The sequence below is a fragment of the Python bivittatus genome, unplaced genomic scaffold (genome assembly GCF_059951505.1).
Source record: "Python bivittatus isolate LINGU-HERP-01145 unplaced genomic scaffold, Pbiv_v1 ctg000080_np1212, whole genome shotgun sequence".
In the NCBI taxonomy this organism is placed as follows: domain Eukaryota; kingdom Metazoa; phylum Chordata; class Lepidosauria; order Squamata; family Pythonidae; genus Python; species Python bivittatus.
In genome coordinates this window covers 86,152,606-86,173,043 of record NW_028277035.1, presented here as the reverse complement: position 1 = coordinate 86,173,043, position 20,438 = coordinate 86,152,606, and the positions used below count along the sequence as shown (strand labels likewise).

The window sequence follows — 20,438 nt, the reverse complement described above, 5'->3', positions numbered from 1 at the left end:
GGCTCTCCAGATATTGTTGATTTTCCCTCAGCCTCAGCCCACATGGCTAGTGGTGAGATTGATGATGGGGAATACACTCCAGCAATATCTGGATGGTCACACATTCTTGTCTTCTGCAGTTGCGTATGCATCGTACGCAACGTATCTTTGCTTTCATATAACAGGGAGCAGTTGTTCCATAAGAGAAATATGGCAAGAGATAGGAAGGGTTAAACAGGCCACTGCATGTGTGGTTCAGAAGCAGCAATCTGTATATATGGCAGGAAGGAGGGAATCTTCCTCTGCACAGAGATCTTGGGAGATTACCAGCTGCCAACAGCCTAGCCTAGAACATTTTATCTAGGCCTCAGGCAAAGTCATACAACCTGAGTTTTCTTTAAAAAGAAATCTGAAGATGCAGAAGATCAAATTACAAACACTTTTAACGTGGAACTACAGTTTCTGCTTCTGCCTGTTTTCAAGACACCCCTTTGTTACAGGAGTAGGTAGGAGGTGGATCCTCACCAATTTGACAATCTCAGATTTTCTGGAGGTAAACAATGGGCTCTCAACTGCTTCACAAAAGGGCCATAAAATTATTCCTCCCCCTAAAGTATATTGCCAAAATGAAGAAAACTTGAAGTTTTCTTAAGGCATCTTCTGTGGAATCGTGGCATTGGCACCGGCACCCGTTTATTCTTGATCCTCTTGATTTGGTTTAATTCCAAGGGCATATTGATTGCACCAGGCAGCTGCTGATGGTTCTTGGGATAGTTATAGAAAAGAAAACAATCTAAAACCATTATTGCATCTTATCAGATCTCCCGGTATTTTCCAAGCCAAGAAACCACCCATCTGACTGCTGATAATAGCTCTCAAAGAGGAAGAAGACTGTAAGACAAGTTGGTATAAGCAGGAGTGGCAACAGCAGACAGAGAAACGCTACCACATTCATAACCAGGCAAGTGTGCTCCTGGTTTCATTCATAACCAGGCAGGCAGCCAGTGCCACATTGAGTCAGCCACTACAGACCATGCTCAGAGCAAGCCCTTGCCATCAACATGCAACTTCCTGCTTGGACTCTTACAACATGCTCTACACGGAGCTGCCCTTGAAGACCACTCAAAAGCTGCAGCTTGTCCAGAATGCAGCAGTGTAGGTAGCTATGGGTACTGTTCCATGTGACACTACTACTCAACAAACGGTTGTGGCTCCCAGGGTATAAAGCTCTTCATGGCACTTGGCCAAGTTATTTGAGGAGCTGCCTATCTCTATTCATCTCAGTCCATCCCGCAAGATCTGAAAGGGTGGTATGCTCTGGGTCCCTTCTACGAAGCAATGCCATCTGAGGGGATCTAGAAGGTGTGTCTTCTTTGTCTCAGAACCTGTCCTGTGGAATAGCATATAGGGAGTCCCTGAGTTAAGAACGCTCGGTTTAAGGACGACCCATAGTTAAGAACGGAGCCTATTGTAGCAAAATTTGAGTTAAATACACAATGATTTGGGTTAAATACACCACGGTTTGAGTTCATTACACAATACTACTTATATACTATTATACAATGATACTGTTCTGGCTTACATACAAATTTGACTCAAGGAGAGACCTTGGGAATGGAATCATTCTTAAACTGGGGACTACCTGTACTCCTTCCCCCCCTCCCTGAGATCCTGATGGCCCAACCCTCTTGGCCTTTCACAAGGCTTTGAAAAATTGGCTCTTACCTCAGGCATCGGGCCAGGTTGTTAGATGAGACATTCTACAAGGGCTAAGAGAATGATTGGCCTCAGATTTGCTATTTGTTTTCTTTTTTGTTTGGATATTTTCTGGGCTTGCTTTTGATACGATGTTAGCTGCCCAGCGTTGCACCTGCAAGTTGACTAAATTAACTAAATCATTCAATCAATCAATCTACATCATCAGCCAGGAATTTGTACTGTGTTAGATTTTCCTTGTTATGTTGAGGCTTGGTACTTATATTACTTGGGGTTCCTTTGCACCCAACCTCCCTCCCAGGGTTCTTGTGAGAATGTAGGGTCGTGGAGATCCTCATATAAGCCACCTTGAACTTGTAGGGGAAAGATGAGAGAGCAATCAAATAAATGAATAAATATACAGATTGCATAGTACCTGTGGGGGATGGGAGAGAGGTGGCACGTTTGCCCGACTGCCTGTGGGTCTAGAGAAAGCTGAGAAGGATCGCTCCCAGTCTATCTCTGGTGGAAGCCATGTGGTAGAACAGAACGATCGGGAGCTGCCCACAAGTGTCTGCAGGAGGTGGTCAAAAAAGTCAAGATGGCAGCTGTGACAGTGTGATTGAAGCCCTGCCCCTTTCTGTGCATCACACACACAGTGCATGTAAAAAGGGGCAGGGCTTTGAACATGGGCCACAGCCACCATCTTATTGATACCTTGTCCTGTGGATGCTCCTGGAGCTGGCTAACCTGTTTTTCAGCAGCAGCAGCAGCAGCAGCAAAGCAACTGCAACATCTTGCTAGATGAACAGATACTAAACAGAACAGTATTGAACACAATTTTCCCACAGAAAACAAAAACAAAGAAAAAAAGGTATAAGGCAAGTCATGATGATTATGACAGCGCAGAAGCTGTCCACAATCAGAATCTACATTATTAATCCGATAAGTAGCATTTAATGTCACCAACTGGGACAGTCCCATTTCCATTATCCTCCAAACAGCAGGATCAGTGCATTGAGACAATGAGATCTCTTCGCCAAAGAAATGTTGAATGTGACAAATCGCAGTCTTGCCTCCTTCGTGTGGTTCCACAGCAACAGTTTTACAAGAATTAAGAAAATGCTAACATTCAATATTAATAAGGGGAGGAAACAGTGTTGCAAAGGGAGGGGGTCATTTGCCAAGTTTTCAAATATGCCCATATGGTGACAATCGCTAAGGCAGCTTTCTTCTCAACTCAGTGCCTTTCCAGTATGTTGGACTACAAAATCCATCATATCCAGCCAGCTGGGTGGGGGAGCTGCAGTTGAATTAGAGGATGCTGGGATGGGGTAGCGCAAAGATAACTAGACTACTGTAGTAGGAAGAAAGCTATGCACAACACTGATAAGAGCAGCAATGACTGAACGAACCTACATATCTACAAAACAATTATATAATACGCACACCCAAAGGCAGACAGGAGCAATGACAATCACAGGCTTACCTTTACAGAAATACACACACACCACCTGCAGACCTGCACACAGACACAGAAGCTAATTACGACCAAGTTCTATCCCGCATTTTCACACTCAGATGAGTCTTTCCAATTGAATGAAAATCAATCAATGAACATCGGCATACAGACCAACCTATCAGTTCAAAGAAAAGAATTCGACTCTCCCTACACGTCCCAAAGCATAGGGAGACTTTGGCTCTTCCGAAGCCAAAAAAGGCAACCTGTCGTGTTATACAGAGTTCTACAGAGTTCGGTCTCCGCAAGCTCACAGATAGCCAGTCTATTCACAGAAATAATATGTACCCAGGCGTCAGCAGGAAGAAGGGGGCCACGGTCAGCTGTCATCACCAGGTACAGAATCCAGGACAGATTTTGTTGTATCAACTCAAAAGCAGCAAACGTTTCAGGCACAGGCAATCTACTGCTCTTCTAATTCACACGCGCACACACACACACACTCTATTCCCCATAATCTCTGCATTGGCCATGTGGGCAGGGACTTCTGGGAGCATCATTTTAAAAATAGAAAGCAGCAGGGGGTTGCCTACCCCCTGCTCCAACCTAGTGCTCACTTAAGCAGATGCCCACCTTCCAAGCACAGGGTACAGTCACACCATTGTGCAGAGCCCAGGGCGGGCAAGCAGGCAGGCAGGCAGGGAGGGCGGGCAAGCAGGCAGGCAGGCAGGGAGGGCGGGCATCAAGGAAGAGCAGAACCACCACTAAGCCAAAGGGGCAACTGCACAAGAAGCCACAACCCCAACCCTGGGCTCCTGCAACCATAAGTCCCGCCGTTGCAGTCGGGCTGTTTCCAGTCAAGATTTAGGAGAAACGGTCATGAAAACAGAGATCGCCCTCGCCGGGCATTACCAACTCAGCTTTAAGAAGGGGCAGACGGGCCCGTCCACCACCAGCCCTCCGAATGGCCTGTCAGGTGGACAGGCGTCCTGCCGCCAAGGGGACCAACTCTGCAGGGCTGCCTGTCCCACCACGCATAGAAGCAGCTGCGGACGACCCGACCGAACCCAACCCAGACCCCCGGACCCTCGCCCAGAAGGGCGCAGCTGCACGCTCCCCTCCGCAACACGCGGGCAGCATCGGCAGGAGGCAGCCGCGCCGACAGCCTCCACCGGCGAGGCGCCCGGGCGCCGGCGGCGGCAGAAGCAGCAGAGGCAGGCGGACGCTGCCACGCAGTCACCGCTCCGTCCCTGCCGGTCTGCCCGCGCCGCCAGGCTCACTTACGGTGGGTCGCGCGCGACGGGTGCGTCCGGCGGCTTCTCGGGGAGGGGGGGCTGGCGGGAGGAGCCCCTGCGACCCCCGCCCCACCCCGCCCCACCCTGCTGCGCCCGGAGCTGGAGGAAGCGTCGGTCCCGCTCCTCTCCTCTCCTCGCCTCAGCTGTGCGCTCGCTCTCCGGCCACCCGCGAGGTGTCAGCCCGAGCGGGCGGAGTTAGGCCGCCCGAGAGAGCCAATCCGCGGCACCAGAGGCGGGAACGGCCCGGCGACGGGCTTAAACTCAAATTAACCAAGACCGGAGGGAGAGCTGGGGGAGGCGGCCATTCATAAATTCAGCCGCCCGCCCGGGAGCTGAGTAGCCTTTGGATTCGGGGATGGTGCAGTCATTTGCACCTTGCGGCCCGCTCTCGCCTTCTCCTTCTCCTTCTCCGCTGGCCTCTGGCTAGTCTCTCCTTGCAAGAAGACAGCTCTTCCTGGATTCACTCGAACAAGGGCTTCATTCCTACCGAGGTGCGCCGGGTCTTCCTTCTTTCTGGAATTTCGGATTTCCAAAACCTTTGCCGAAAGTTATACCTACCTTGGGAGTGAAGGCGTTCTGCACGGCTTCGGCGGAGCTTTTGCTGCAGGGATGAACTTCTACGTGGAAAATTAGTCTGATGATCATTTTCATTTTTACAGGTTCACCTTTTTCCTTCCCGGCAGCTCTTCAGCCCGCTGCTGTGCTTCTGTTTTGAATTTACAGTAACCACTGCCTTGCTGGCTGGGTTGGGCAGGACAGAGATTCAACTGGTGCAGTTACTGGGAGATTCTCACCAGCTGAGAGTAAATGAGAGTAATATCTGGATCCTTCTGCACCTGTACAGCTTTCCTCAATTCAGCATCCTCCAGTTGCATTGGGACCATCCCAGCGTTTCCCGACCAGCACTGGCTGAAAAACATTTCCTAGGGAATTCTAGGAGCTGTGGTCCCAACACAATTAGAGGGTGCCAAGTGTACTGTGGTGTCTCTAGAGCTAAGATCAGCTCAAATTAAGTCTGTTGTATTCCTTGTCAGCACCACCAAATTCTCCCATATTTTACAGATATGACAACCAACACTAAAAGCCACTCGCTGCCTGACTGCAAAGTTCAGACATTACAATCCATTCACCAATCCACACTGGCTTTTATTGTTTTTTATCTTCCCTTTCCTCCAGTTCAAGGCAACATACTTGGTTCTTCCTATCTATTTTATACACACAAAAGGTTACTGGGCTAGACTATTGTTTAGTAGGCTATTAGGCTAGACTACTGAGTGAGGATATAAACCTGACTCCATTGTCCCTGAACAACATTTACCATCCATTATCTTCTATGCAGCATAGTGATGTAACCTGGAGGTGCAGAGCTAGAAAGGATGACATTCTGAAGAGCAGAAGAAGATTGTGCAGTGAAGCCTAATTAGTTGTGTTTTTTTAAAATGATAGTCCTCAGATATAGATTGAAAAATGTTATGACAGGACACTGACATTTAAAGTATTAAGTGGCCAGGATAGAACTCGAACAGAAATGTTGTTTACACTGCTTGATTTCCAAGTTCTTTTCCTGTTGCCTTTTAATTTGTAAAGCTGCCAAAATGTTACTCCACCCGGCTTTTAATCCTGTTTGATGCCTTGGGAGTTCATCTCTTTGAATTATTTTGGGACAGATTGTCTTATCTTGTTTTTAATCTTTTGTCCTTTTTGGATCACACCCAGAATCTTTAGTTTGGGGCAGGTTACAAAAATTGTAAATAAACAGAATAAATTAACTATGATTCCTGAAACAACACACCAGCCCAATTACAGAAAACATCCACTTTTGGCATCTGGAACATTTCCCCTTCTGTCCAATATATTCTTCATTGTGCACAACAGCTAATTTTATATGTCACAATCCTGCTCTCTGCTTTATCCACGTCTTCATCTCTGTGCCAATCATTTCGATTTTATAGAATATGGGAAAGCAAGTATCTTTGTGGAATGTTTTCTTCTTAAGACCAACATTCCAGGCAAACTTTTCACAGTCCCTATTCTGTTATGACAGCCAAGAAAACAAACTAAAGGATCACTGAACAAACCAACCCAGAGTTCTCACTCGAGGCACAAATGACCAGGCTCAAATTATCCTACTTCGGACATGTTAGGCGAAGACCCAGTTCTCTGGAGAAGGCTCTAATGCTGGGAAAGGTGGAAGCAAAGAGAAGATGAGGATAACCAACAGCAAGGGGGATGGAGTCAGTTTCAGTGGTGATGGGTGCACCATTGGGAGACTTGAAAGAAGAGGTTAGGGATAGATCATCATGAAGAAAATCTATCTATACGGTCGCTAGGAGTCGACACCAACAATGGCACATAATCAATCAGTCTGTTATGCAGAAATCACATTAGTTCACTAAATTGACTAAGATCACACAACTTACTTAACCAGGCAGCTAAACAGCCATATGCACCCAACATGTTAACTTCACATTTAACCCTTTGGGGGTTGCTTTAGAGTACTGTGTAAACCCAGCCAGTTTCGTTAGCTTTTAGTTCAATATATTGGACCCCCCACCCACAGAATATTTAACAATGAATCAACATGTTGTGCGAACCTAGACATTCAGCCACTGTGCAATACCACCCTGCCCCACAAACTCTTGGCCCCTTCACAAAGAATTGGAAAAAAAATTCAAACATACCACAGCCACCAGCAACTCCTGGATTTATTAATTCTTTGGGGATAATTCTGATCCTTTCTCCAAATGCCAGCTCTTCTACCTAGCATCCTTTTGCCATGCACATATTTTTATTTGCTGGCTATTCCCTAAAGCCATTTATGTTTTTCAAAGCAATGGAGTTTGAAGCCTTCACACAATGGGCAGAATGTTGAAACTTGCTGGTAAACAGGGAAGCAAAACGGAGTCCAAACTGGGGGTGGGGCAAAACAGACTTCGTATACTTAGTAAGAAAACTAGGAATGATTAGTCAAACTTTTAAGAAGTTGGTGGTGGAAGAAGTCCACACATACAGCAGGCAGACACAATCCAAGGCAAAGGCAAACGTGCTCAAATCTCTTCTCAGTGGCTATTCTGTGGCTAACACAGAACTAATCAAGCCCCCCTCCCTGTACAGAACTGTGTTATGACCAATTTCAGTAAGAGTGAACACATTCCTCCTGGAACAGTCAGCGATACAAAGGGAGCCTGAGGCCAGAAGGTGAAATTAATCAAAGAAATGACAGGCAGGCAGACTAAATACACACTGCTTTTTGATGAAGACAAGCAGGCTCCCGGGGCCATGGTTTATCTGTACCCAAGTGAGGAAGAGACACAGGTGGCCTTGTCCTGCCCCTGTGCTCTTCCACCACCAACCCGCCAGTGTTTCATACAGTTCGCCTGCTAAATAGCTGGTGGAAACAAGAGCTCCCAAAATGGGATCAACCCATCTGCTGCTTGCAGGAAACCACCATGGGAGCACAACGGATCATTCCCCTCCCTGTGAACGGCTCATGGAGAAACTGTTCTTCCATGTCTCTTCTTATGAAAGGGCATTGGTTAGGCTTCTTCCCAGCTTACTATCTCACTTTCTTGGAGTTTCTGAGTGAGGCTGGGGTAAAATACAGATTCCAAGGGATGAGGGAATCTCTCCTCCCCCCTTGCCCCTCCCATCCTACCATTTGTTTCCTCACTACCCTTCTAGCCATCTGTTATTTTGGTACTGAATTGTGTGTTTCTGGAATTGATATGGGCTGAGTCTGGGCCACTCACTCCATTCCACCAAAATCCTAAATTCATTTTCCCTCTTCGGACCACTGAATGCTGGATTCTCCTCGGCCCTTTGCTCCAGAACCCACTAGCGTTTCTCTGCTTGTTTCCATGGAGGACAACTTCTTCCTACCTCCTCTAGGGAGCTAGGAGGAGAGAGAATGCACAACCCTCAATACCACCACAGGAAGACACTGAGCAAAATAGGAAGTAAAGACATCATAGCTGCCTTGCAGAAATATGTCCAGCCAAGTGATGCACACCTCATCCTTAACAGTGTTTGGACTGTAACGATGCTTGAACAGTGAGACGCAGAAGGAGGCACACTGCTCCCTCTACTGCTCACAACTGAATACTACAGGCATTTACTTACACCACCCATGGAACAGCAATTCTATCCATGTCTTGGAGCTTCCCTGGCTGTTTCATCTTAGATCAGCCCCAGGAGCTGATGAAATATATCTGGTGCAGCCACAGTCAATAAATTGCTCCCAAATGCAAGAAAAGACAGGCATTTGAGAAATTATGCTCCTTCACATGACCTTCATTGTGCCTATAGCTTCCAATATGCTGCTCCCCTTAACACGAACAAAGGAATAGCAGCGGAAAGGGAAAAAAAACCTAGCGTCAAGAGTGGCCCACCATCTGTTCCAGTTTATGCTGCTGACAGGTCCTGAAACCTAGTATTTTGCGCAAAAGGCTAACACAGGCTTTGTTCTGTCTCGTCTTCGCGCCAGAGCACGCCGTCCCTACGGATGTCAAAAGAGGGACTGCGTGCCCTCGTTTCACGGCACGGGGCTCAAAGCCACACCCAGAAAGAGAAGGCACGCTGCTGGAAGCCAACCTGTCCAGAGCCTAGCTGGAATATAGCGAGAGGAGTGATGATAAGCCAGTGAAGGATGCTGCTACAGTCTACATCTGCAGCCGACGTCTCCCCTTAAGCTGGGGCCTCTAGTAAGGTTCAAACGGAGAAGCTCGCCCAGGCGTCTTGTAGCGTTAACCATCTAGCAGTTTAAGGATGCTCTCACGCTCCTTGAGGCTCTTCCAAGCCTGGTCTTTCTCCTTCTTGGTTGGGGTACGCTTCTTCTGCCGCGCTGCCATTATCTTGCGGAAGGCATCCATGACCTCGTTGTCGGCTATGCGCACGCGCTGCCGTAGCTCCTGCCTGTGCAGCTCCTCCTTGGCCAGCCTGTAAGGATAACAAGGCAAACAAAAATGGGAGCATCTGCAGATCCTCACCTCTTTTATCTGACTGTTTTTCCCACTCTGTTTCGGAGAACAAATGTTCAAGGTGAAAAAGGCAAAAAAGAAAAGAGGAGAGGAGAGGAGAGGAGAGGAGAGGAGAGGAGAGGAGAGGAGAGGAGAGGAGAGGAGAGGAGAGGAGAGGAGAGGAGAGGAGAGGAGAGGAAAGGTAATGGCATCACCAAGACAGCAGTGGGAGTGGATGATCAGACTTGCCCCTCAGCTCACCTGAGCAGCTCGACTTTCTTGGTCCGGTTGTGCGTACTTAGGGCTTTGAGTTCAGCCTGCCTCTTCCGCAGCTCGGCTAACACTTCATCCTCCGAGTCCTCTGCAGGTCGGTCCTCTGACTCCAGCAGGCCTTGGGCAATCAGCTCTTCTTTGATGCGGCCTTCAAGAGATTTCGTGTGGGGTACACTGGAGGGGAGGAGACAACAGAAGCAGCATTACTAGGAGCCTGGACATCACACCTATTCAGTGTTCACTAACACATTTTAACAGCCCGCAGGGTCTGTGGGGAAAAGGCTCTGCCACACTCCTGGGGTCTTCTTCTTTAGGTGATGCACGTAAGCTACGCAATCCGGAGGTTTTTTACAAGTATATATGCAGGCGAAGACGGTAAAAGAGGGCAGGTCCAACAACAGACACCCCAGTTCCTGCCAAAAAACAAACCAACTTGCAATCACTCCTCTACAGCCACTTTAAACAAATCCATGCCCCACGTCAGTGAAAAGATCTCTGAGGCACTAATCGGCTTCCAGGCCCTGGCCCAGGGCTGCAGGAAATCAAAAAGCTAGCTCTGCTGGAGGGAAATGAAGGCCAAGTGGGACAATTCACTGAGCTTTGGCATCTGCTGCAGGACTGTATGTATGTATGGCAGCAACCATTTTCCTAGAACTGTTCCATTGGCTGGCCCTTCTGCAAATTCACTACCTGAGGCCAATATTGCTATCCTCCCACTGCCTGCTTCTTTTTCAAAAAAGGTATCCTTATCTTTTTGTACAAATAATACTGATTATTTGTATGTGCTTTTTATTACAAATAATACTGATTGTTTGTATGGGCTGAGAGTTTTTGTTGTTATTCAGTTGTTTAGTTGCCATTGATCCTTTGTGACCCTACGGAGAAGATTTCACCAGGACTGGCTGTTGATAACTGCTTGAGTTCTTATATGTGCATGCTTATTTCATCAGTGACAGTATCAAGTCAACCGTTGGACTCTTTTGATTTTTCCGAGCATCAGAGTTTTTTCTAACGATTTTTGCTTTCACATTTTGTATCCAAAGTATTTAAGCTTGATTAGAGCATCCACTGGCCAGCCTGATTTTACTTCATCTAGTATTAAATGACTTGTTTTTCTTGTGGCCCAAAGTATTCTCAATGATTTTCTGCATCACAATTCAAAACATCAATTTTTCTTCATTCAGCCTTTCTCGTGGTCCAGCTTCCACAGCTATTTGCTCCAATGTGGAAACTTGTGATGTCCACGCTTATTTCATGGCTGCAGTCACTATTCCTGTGGCTTCTTTTGAGCTTAGGAAGATAAAGCCAAGTTACTATTTCATCTCTTCACTGGGTTTGCATTGCCTCAGCTTCTTAAAAATATTAAACAGCAGACTATTTTATTTATTTATTACACTTATACAACCAGCTTTTGTTCTCTGTTGTTTCACCATCAACAAGAGATTCCTTAAGTATTTCTTGCTTTCAGCTTATCTGAGGTTACTGATGTTTAATTCCAATTTCTATTTCTTTTAACGCAGCATTTCTTGTGATATTTTCTGCACAGAAGGTAAATAAAGGGGACAGTAAACAGGCTTAGCATACTCCTTTTCCAATTTTGAGCCATTCCATCTTCTGTTCTAACTGTTGATTCCTGGTCATCATACAAAGTCTGCAATGGGCAGATGAAGTGGCCTGGTACGCTCATGTTTTTAAGGGCTAATCACAGTTTGTTGTGGTTTACACAATCAAAACCCTTTGTATAATCAAGAAAACAAATACAGACATCTTGATCTCAGGAGCTGTGATTTTCCTGAATCCAACTTGTACATCTGGCAGTTCTCATTCCATGGATTGTCTGGATTGTAAAATCTTGAGCATTATTTTAATGCACTATGACAGAAGTGTAATTGTTTAGTAGTTTAAGCATTCTTTAAGGCTGCCCTTTTTTGGTAATGGAATCTAAACTGATCTTTTCCAGTTCCTTGGCCACTGCTGTGTTTTCCACAGCTGCATACACACTGCAAGTACCGCTTTAACTATATCACCTGGCAAGGTTTTAAATGGTTAGGTTGGTGTATCATCAATAACGTAGCTCTGTTGTCAGCAATCTTTTCTGGGATCCATTTAACTTCACTTTCCAGAATGTCTGACTCTAGTTCAGTGTTCATAATTTTGTATGTATCATTGAAGGGGGTGGGGGATCGATACAGTTTTTCACGACATTTTTTCATGGCTTCTTTCTCCAGTTGATCTTTGCCTTGTCTTTTATTGTGCTCAATTTCATTTTTATACTTTCCTTAAATAATCTCTTGTCCTTCCAGTTTGACTGTTACCCTCAATTTCTTTGCATTGCTTATTTCAGTATAACTCCTTGTCTTTTCTTGCTCTTCTGTGGAATTTAGCTTTGGCTGGACAAATAAATATTCCTCTGTCTCTTTTGCTTTTTTTCCCAGAGATTTTCAGCATAGCAGCAGCCAGTCATTTTGCCTTCTTTGGGTTTCAAAGTATTTTATTTGTTTTATCTTTAATGATGTCATGAATTTCAATCCCAAGTTCTTCAGGCACTGAAGGCACTTAAATCTGGTCTTTACCTTTATTCTCTTTGCATACTGCTTTTCTTCAACTATTTAGTCTAGATTTTTTTCAAAGCTAGACACACATTTATTTATTCAGTTTAGACAGCCACCCTTTAAAAATGACTCCGAGTAATTCAACAAGAAACAAAAAGTAAGCCATCTTAAAAATATACCAAACATAACAAATTTCACCAAGGCAATTCAACAACCAAAACAATTATATCAGACAGAACACAAATTGCCTTGAAAGCCCTACGAAAGGCAGGCAGGGTTGGGGTTTTCTGGATCCTATGTGAAAAAGCTCCACTAAATTCAGTAGGAATTACTTTAAACAGACCTGCTTAGGTTACACTATTACTCTGTGATGCTTCCCAAACAGCTGAATGTGAGGAGCAGCGGGGCAAATATTTTAAGGAATGAAACGTGTTCAAAAAGGAAATATCTGTAATGCTCACCTGAAGGGCTTGTTCTGGCTGCGGGGGGAAGTGCTGGCACCATCAATTGCAGAGTCTTTGCCTGCTATCTCAGGAATAGGTGAATCTTCAATGGGGGAGATGATGTTCTCCTAGAGAGAGAGAGAAGTGGATTGAGAGGGGAAGAATAGAGACTGAGCGAGATCTTTTCACTAGACCCTCCCTTAGAAAATCTCAGCCTGTTGGAGCTGAAGAAGCCAGCTCTGTTTTTTCTCTCCTTACTTCTACAAGTGCCTGCAGAAGGCGCTGGGTGAGAGGTCCAAAGGGGCACCCATCCTCTGGCTGTTCATGCTGGGACTCTGATTTCTTCAACAAAGCATCAACATCTGGAGAGGAAGGAATGAAGAAGCAACTGAGAACTGAGAAGAATAGGTGAGTACCAGTTGCAAAAATGTGGGACTTTGCAGTGGGAAATTCTGGGATTCTCACCATACTATTAAAAATGAAGGAAATTAAACCTTCAGTGCATCAGAAGGGACTGACTATCCTACACACTATGCTAATTTTAAGGAACTACCAGCCAGTCCCATCTTTAAACCCCTGATCCCAATCAGGGTATCCAAACCTGTGGCTTCATTTAAAGATCAGTGGCTGGGGAATTCTGGAGTTGAAGTCCATACATCTTAAAGTTGCCAAGGTTGAGAAACACTGGTCTAGAGCTAATAAATAAATACATAAAGCAGAGATAAGGAAACCTCTACTTCTTCTGTTTCTGCTAAATGATAGCTCCCAGAAACAAGGAACTGAAGTTAGCAATAGTGAGAAGACAGTGGATTTTCTGCTCCTCTTATATAGGTGGTCCTCAGTTAACAACCAATTGTTCAGCAACTGTTTGAACTTACAACAGCACTGAATGGGTGGTACTTATGACTGGTCATTGAAGTTCCAACTGTTGCAGTGCCCCCAGGGCTATGTGATCATGATCCAGGCGCTCAGCAACCAGCTTGGATTTCCGACTGTCACAGCATTCCGCAGTCACGTGATCACAATTTGTGACCTTCTCTGCCAGGTTTCCAAAAGCAAAGTCAATGGGGAAGCCAGCAGGAAGTTGGAAGTCATGGTCATGTGAGATCCTTGCTAAACAACCCATGGTGATTTGCTTAATAACAGTAATCAGGGACTGCCAGAACTGTCATCGCTAAGTGGTGTGGTCATATGATGTTGTGCTTTTTGACCGCATCATTTAACAATGGAAATTCTGGTCCCAAATACTGTCGTTAAGCAAGGAGTACCTGTAAAGTAAACTAAAAGATCTTTCTAGAAAAAAATGGCATCTTGTGTCTCTTCCATTCTGGAAGAGATACCACAGAGTAGCTCAAGATACCCTTAGTGTCCAGTTCTGTCAGAGGTCCCAAGATGCCTTTCTTCTTATCAGCAGTAGCTGCAGCCCGAGCCCCATCCTTCTGCTCCTCCAGCATGTCTTCCTGGGCCCAGCGTTGGGAGTAATGTTTTCCCAAGGGTGGGATCTACAAGGACAGGACAATGGTGCATGAACAAGAGTCAGCTCAGACACCAAAAGGGTAAATATACCCAAAAGAATTCAACTGTGTCTCAATACATAAATGTAACTATATGCTCCCTGTCCCTTTTTCAGATTGAATTCTAATCTGGCTGCCTCCATTCAACTCAACTGTTTCTTCTTCCTTTCCTAAATGTCCTACTTTAAATGATTATAGCACAATATTCATATTCACCTAATGGATCAAAGCGGTTTTACATCTAAGGCGGGGAGAATGTATAACCTTCCATCCCCATCACAGCATAGAATGTAATTCTACTGTCTGTGTAGATCCAATTTCCTTGAGATATCACACTTTCTTCAAAAATAAATAGAGCTGGTAGAGCCAGAGAAGATACTAAGAAGGGATAGCTAAAATAAACTGGAAATGGGAACATCTTTCCTCCACCTAAAGAGCCTCAAAGATCAGGGCAAAAAGAGTACCAAAAGTGTTTCTTTCTGCAGCAATCCCACAGTTGCAAAACTGGATAGAATCACAACCTGTTCTGCCCTGCACTTTTCCCTAGCCTTGTTCCCTCAATTCCAGCTGATGGAACAAACAGGGTTTTATCATTCAATGAGAAAGAGGAGGTTAAGAAGCACTGAGGGGATGGAGGTGGGAGGTAAAGTTGGACAAGTGACTGTTTCCTCAATTTTGTAACTGTGGGATTCTTAAAGAAAAAAATGATGTTCTCTCTGTCCAGATTTGGGCATGCTATTGTTTAAAATACTTTTCAACAGAGAAAACATACTCGCTTGAAAACAACTATCATGCTTTGATCCATAGAAAATATTAGGACAAGTCAACAGAAAACACTATAACACTTATTGTTTCCTACTTGGTTATGCTGACTGGAACTGCTAAGTTGTAGTTTAGCGATTTCTGAATTATTTGCTCTGTGCTCCAGTAAAGTCAGTATAGACCCCAACAGCCTTTTAGTCCTATCTTGACTCGCCTGATACAGAATTTGCCTTAGATCCAAAGTAAATACAACACAACAGTTTAATATGAGGACTAAATGGAGAATTAAGACTCAATCCAAATTTGGGGCAGATTGAATGAAGTGTTTCTGCTGTATTTTTTTTACCTTGTAGTGTTCAGCTTCATCTTCAGGAGGCTTGAGAAGATCTTCTAAGGTACGAACCTCCTCATTGGTGAGGTCAGCACAGTATGGCTCCACTGAGGCCCAGAATCTACAAATGTGAACAGTAAGAAGGAAACAGAACTACAGTTCAGGAAGATTGGTTATAACAGGGCATATGACTGTCTTAACATAATACATTGAAATTTGGATTACCAAGAAGCTGGAACCTTTTCTAGGAAAGGCTAGGAAGAGAACATTAACCCAAGCAATAACATAGCCTTTCCCAGCCCAGAGCCTCCAGATGTGACAGTCATGCTGAGAATGGGGATTATGGGAATTGAAGTTCAACATCTGGAGGATCCCGGGGCACTTATTCTGATAGTACAGTCCATGTAATGAGGGCCAGTAATAATTGCCAGATATCGTTAAGGCAATTTTTGTGCTGGGGGTGTATGTTTAGTGGCCCCATTTTTTTCTGCCTCCTCTTTTGTATATAAGGCTGGAGGTTAGCCATTCCTGCTGAACTACACATGTATTTCTTCATGGTGCTTCATAATGTAAATACTTATGATGATGAAGAAGGTGATGGCAAACTCTTTCATAGGTACCTGTTAGGTGCATCATTTTTGGGAATACGGGGCACATCAATTGGATCATCTGAGAATTCATACTCTTGGATTTTAGGCTGCAGGTTCTTGGATTTGGGCCGGCCTGGAGTGCTGTGGCTTCCTTTCACATCTAGCTTCTGCTTCTTGAGCTTGCTATGTTTGATAGAAGGACCCACCTCATGGTCCTTGCTGATTTTCAGAAATCGCCTGTCTCCTTTCTTGTCTTGCCAGTCTGTCAAGATCTGATGAGAATGAACCAAAGAAAGAAAAAAGCAGGTAGGTTAAAAGAAGGTCAGGTAGCTAGGTACCTATACCTATCTTGGAATAAAAGCAATATTATTAACCTGGAAAGAGAAACCAGCAAAAGGATTCTTCTGCAGAACTGCTGCATTATGGAACTCTTACTAACATCAGAAAAGCCCTGCTGGAACAGATCAACTCTGTTCCAGCAGGTCTATCTCATGTACGATTTGTGTTATGTGTGGCTAAGCTGATGCATTTAGGAAGTTCATGAAGAAGGACAAAAAATGGGGCAGTGTTTCCTCATGTCACTAATAGCCACTGGTATTTAAGGTATGCTGCCCGTAATTGCAGCATAATAAACAGCTATTGAGACTAGTAGTCACTGGTAGTTCAGTCTTCCGTAAACTAACTCCTCAGCTAACTGTGACAGAAAATCCTCCAGGAGCAAGGTAAGGACATGGTCTCCTGACCCAGATGTGACTAACTGTGCCACTATCTAAAGACTACACAAGTTTAGCTTCTTGGACTGTGATCGTTTCTCAGCTGTCCTTAAAGGCAGGGACCTCCATGGGCTCTGCCATCTGGATAGCAGGCCTCGCTATTTTTTCACTTTCTGAAGATTACTTGTCTTTCACGGATATAAGGACTGTGTGATCAATTATATCTAAATAAAGGGCAGCAACCCGGAAGACCCAAGCTGAAGGGTCTTCTTTCTATGAAAGCTAATTACCATCTGACCTGGGTTTCAGTCTCCAGCACCCGAAGTCGGCGGCTTGCAGATGACAGCAAAGTTTCAAGCTCCAACTGTAACGTGTCAAGCTCTTCAATGCCAATACCATCATCTTCAGAGCGGGCCAGTACTGCGGTGTAGCGCGGGCACACCTTGAGATGGTCCACAGACTTGAAGTCATGGAATTGAAGGGGACAATCCTTCAGTTCAGACATGGTGCTGCTGGGCCTGAGAAAAGAAAAAAAGAAACATGACAGAGGCAAGCATATAAAGAGTGACGCAAACAATTTGCTAAATAACAGTAAACAATTTGCTAAATAACAGTAAAAAGGATGAGGGAATGAGTGAGAAATTACCCTACCAAAAAATCTTACCCTACATAAATATTGGAGACAAGGAGTTCGTCACAGCCAGGAATCTTGCAGAGATGGAGATATCACTGCAGGCATCGTTGAATTCGGAAAAATCCATAGAGTAAGAAACAAAAGTTATCTAAAAAAGCAAAGGATGACCAGGCAATGCAGGCTGACGGGTAGATACTGCAGACGAGACTAGGAAGTGAACAATCTGCAGAGGGAAGGAGAGGACAGACTAGAAATTTGAGGGAACTCTCTGCCCGGCGAGAATGATGTCCTAAGTAACGAGGATGGAGGGAACGGGAGCCTGATGCTGCTTCAAAAAGGATATGGGAAGCGCTAAGAACTACGGACGGTGCAGAAACAAATGATGAATGAGGGGGGAAACAAGCCAGGAGGGGGCGCTGGAGAAAGGCGGGGGAGATTATTGGGGGAGTTTCCGGGTCTAGAGGCTCCTTCCGGGTTACACCCCCCCCCGGAGCGCGCCAGGAAAGGAAAAGGGGCGCTGCGTATCCCACGGAGACGCGGCAGTCGCGCGCGAGGGAGACTCCCAGCTGCCACAGGGGCGGGAGGGAGGGTGAAGGGGAAAGTATCACGCCACAAAACCCCTCTGCCCCGAGACTTCGCTCCCGCCCCTTCCGCCTCAGCGATCGAGTCTTGTCATTGGCCAGACGCTCCCCCTTCTTGCTTCGCCCTCATTGGCTACAAGCCAACCCGTGAGGGCGCGGAGCTGGGGAACTCCTCGCGTTCAACTGCGTTCTTTTGACCCCACCCAGGTCCTCTCTTATTCCCAAATATGGAGGCAGGGAGGATGGATCATACCATACCGAAAAATGGGGGGAGGAAAATGAATTTGTCTCGGTTCCTACGTGAGATGCTTCGATCTCCTTCGGTGCCGCCCGGAAACCCTTTATCCTCCGTCTGGTGCGTTAATACCTCAGAGAGAAAAGAATTAGGGTTAAGATCTCGCGCACTCACCCGGGGGACATGTTGGAACGGCCCAGGCAGTCCGGAAGTGGATATTTTGTTTGGTGGTGGCCACTTCCGCTTCCGTTTTCTGGACCAGGCCTCGGGGTGCCGCCGCTGCCAGTCTCTTTGCTGCCATGGTGAGTGGGCGGCGGGCTTTAGAGGGGCGCTGGCCCTGGGAGCGGAGGCGAGGGAGAGAGAGACAGTAGGCGAGACTGGCGGGAGGGAGAGCGGGGCTGATGAGGTGGAGGCCTGCATGGGAGAAGGAGGCTGGGCTGGAGGTCGGTTGAGAGCGGCCAGTAGCTTGCAGGATGGAGCGTAGGCGGAGGGAAGAGTGCGGCCAAACCCTTCGGCGGGATTGAGGCCCGCACGGCTGGGCCCTGCGAGGGACCTGAGGCAGCAAGACCCAGAAAGGGCGCCTGCCTCCGTGGTTGTGGAAAGCTCTTCGCTGACATCGGAGCGGCCGAGAGCCCTTCTGGGTGACGGGAGGGGGATTTCAAGGACTAGGCTTGAGGGTCTACAAAACCCGTGATGCCTGCTGTTTTCCTCTCCCTGCCACAGACAGCCACTCTGCGCCCCTATCTCAATGCCGTGCGCGCCACCCTGCAGGCTGCCCTGTGCCTGGAGAACTTCTCATCGCAGGTGGTAGAGCGACACAACAAGCCTGAGGTGGAAGTCAGGTCTGTGCCTGAGGGTTAAGTGGAGGCGGAGGAGATTGATTATGTGCCATCGTTTTGGACTCCTAGCGACCACATGGATAGATTTTCTCCACGATGACCTATCCTTAACCTGTTCTTTCAAGTCTCCCAACGGTGCACCCGTCGCCACTGTACCTGAGTCCGTCCCCCTTGCTGCTGCACTTCCTCTCCTTCTCTTTCCTTCTGCCTTTCCCAGCATTAGAGCCTTTTCCAGGGAGCTGGGTTGTCACATAACGTGTCCGAAAAGTTTTATTATGGCCTTGTGAGGCGTAGCTTTCCCCTCCTTCAGAAATTGGATTGAGTAAAATGCTTTTAGAAGAAAAAGATCTGCCCTGATTTGTTAAAACAGCAAATGCAAACCTAAAGGGCAGTTGATGGCAAAGCTATTTAAAGATGTATAGAGATGGACAGAAAATTGATGGCATGCAAAACTCTGAAAACAGCACGGAGGTGTCAAAATGAATGACATGTCATAAAGATTGTCATGGAACCAGGGAAGAAATGTTCAATTAATATGTTGGGCTAAGTTCTTAGTGAAAAGAATTTGTGCACATTTTTCACTTCTGTTCTCTTGTCTTACACTAAGGTTTCCGGTAGTACTGTATCATACACACACACACACACAAAATGCTTTCTGAAGTTTTAAAAACTTTTTATTCAGTCTTTTGATGTTGTAGCTTTAGATTCATTTGGTTCACCACTAAGGTTGTAACATCTCATTTTTTACTTTTTTTTTTTTTTGCTTCTATTTATTCTGCTTTATTTTGTGGTTGCAAAAGCATTCAGCCTAATATTCATGGTTTATATATTATGCTGTTCTGTTGTGATATTGCCTCATTCCACTGCTTCATTCCAAATTAGTGATTCTTAAATAGACCCTTAGCTCCTGGTGCATCCACAGATCTTGAATGGTTGCTGCTGATCTAAAACGGTTTATCAAGCTTTGTAAAACTGAACACTCCCATTTGAATGAGTTACTTTTCTTTCAAGAAACAACTCACACGTCATTGAGATGTTTATTTTTTATTAATTAATTAATTAATTAATTAAACTTACATGCCACCCATCTCCCCTAGTGGGTGACTCTGGACAGTTCACAATTAAAATCAAACATCAAAAATAGTAAAAAATATAAATATCCACATTAAATTACAAAAAAAAATCATACTATATAAAAAGACTGTATACATACATGTTCAGATCTCCATTCTCCTAGCAGTTTCTCCAGAAAGGATAGCTGTGTCTGGCAACAGTAATTTTTTTTCAGTTGCTGTGGTTATTTTGCTGGTATTGCCACTGCCTTTGTAGTTGTCAGCTTTCATTTTTTGCTTCGTTTTCTTCCCTTTCTGTACTTCCATTTTCAAACCTTGAGTGTTATAAGTGTATTTCAGTTGAAAACTCTCTGATTTCTATAAGAGTTTTCATGTTTCCTTCCCATCTTCCTCAGTGTTGCCTTTAGTTCTTTTTGCAAATATGGATGTTTCTTTATGCATACCTAGCACTTTAAAAAACACTGAGCTCTTTCTCAGCTCCAGTCAGTCAGTCTGTCTTACCTTTTCCTCTTCTT

General features: G+C 45.4%; 3 protein-coding genes across 4 annotated transcripts in view; 1 reads left to right on the top strand and 2 right to left on the bottom strand.

The window, feature by feature from the left end:
- The window catches only part of CAMK1 (calcium/calmodulin dependent protein kinase I), a 30,955-nt gene extending 26,378 nt beyond the window's left edge, over positions 1 to 4,577 (bottom strand). The window contains exon 1 of the mRNA XM_088134500.1: positions 4,418 to 4,577. The gene's annotated coding sequence lies outside the window, so the exon portion shown is untranslated. The remainder of the gene's footprint in view (positions 1 to 4,417) is intronic.
- Positions 4,578 to 7,093: 2,516 nt separating this feature from the next.
- Positions 7,094 to 18,232, bottom strand: TADA3 (transcriptional adaptor 3). Of its 2 annotated transcripts, none has more exons than XM_007425387.3 (10): positions 18,186 to 18,232; positions 17,226 to 17,418; positions 16,860 to 17,079; positions 15,879 to 16,120; positions 15,274 to 15,379; positions 14,012 to 14,153; positions 12,910 to 13,013; positions 12,670 to 12,779; positions 9,645 to 9,830; positions 7,094 to 9,363 (listed from the first exon to the last, which is right to left on the bottom strand). In XM_007425387.3, exons 3-10 carry the CDS (start codon positions 17,064 to 17,066, stop codon positions 9,171 to 9,173), a joined length of 1,290 nt encoding a protein of 429 aa, XP_007425449.1. In that variant the 5' UTR covers positions 17,067 to 17,079; positions 17,226 to 17,418; positions 18,186 to 18,232; the 3' UTR covers positions 7,094 to 9,170. The 2 variants fall into 2 exon arrangements, with proteins under 2 accessions (XP_007425449.1, XP_007425450.1); XM_007425388.4 differs by lacking the exon at positions 18,186 to 18,232 and adding an exon at positions 18,035 to 18,166.
- Positions 18,155 to 20,438, top strand: part of TTLL3 (tubulin tyrosine ligase like 3) — a 40,291-nt gene continuing 38,007 nt past the window's right edge. The window contains exons 1-2 of the mRNA XM_025164876.2: positions 18,155 to 18,313; positions 18,735 to 18,853. Of these exons, the coding sequence (XP_025020644.1) occupies positions 18,311 to 18,313; positions 18,735 to 18,853 (122 nt within the window). The 5' untranslated portion in view covers positions 18,155 to 18,310. The remainder of the gene's footprint in view (positions 18,314 to 18,734; positions 18,854 to 20,438) is intronic.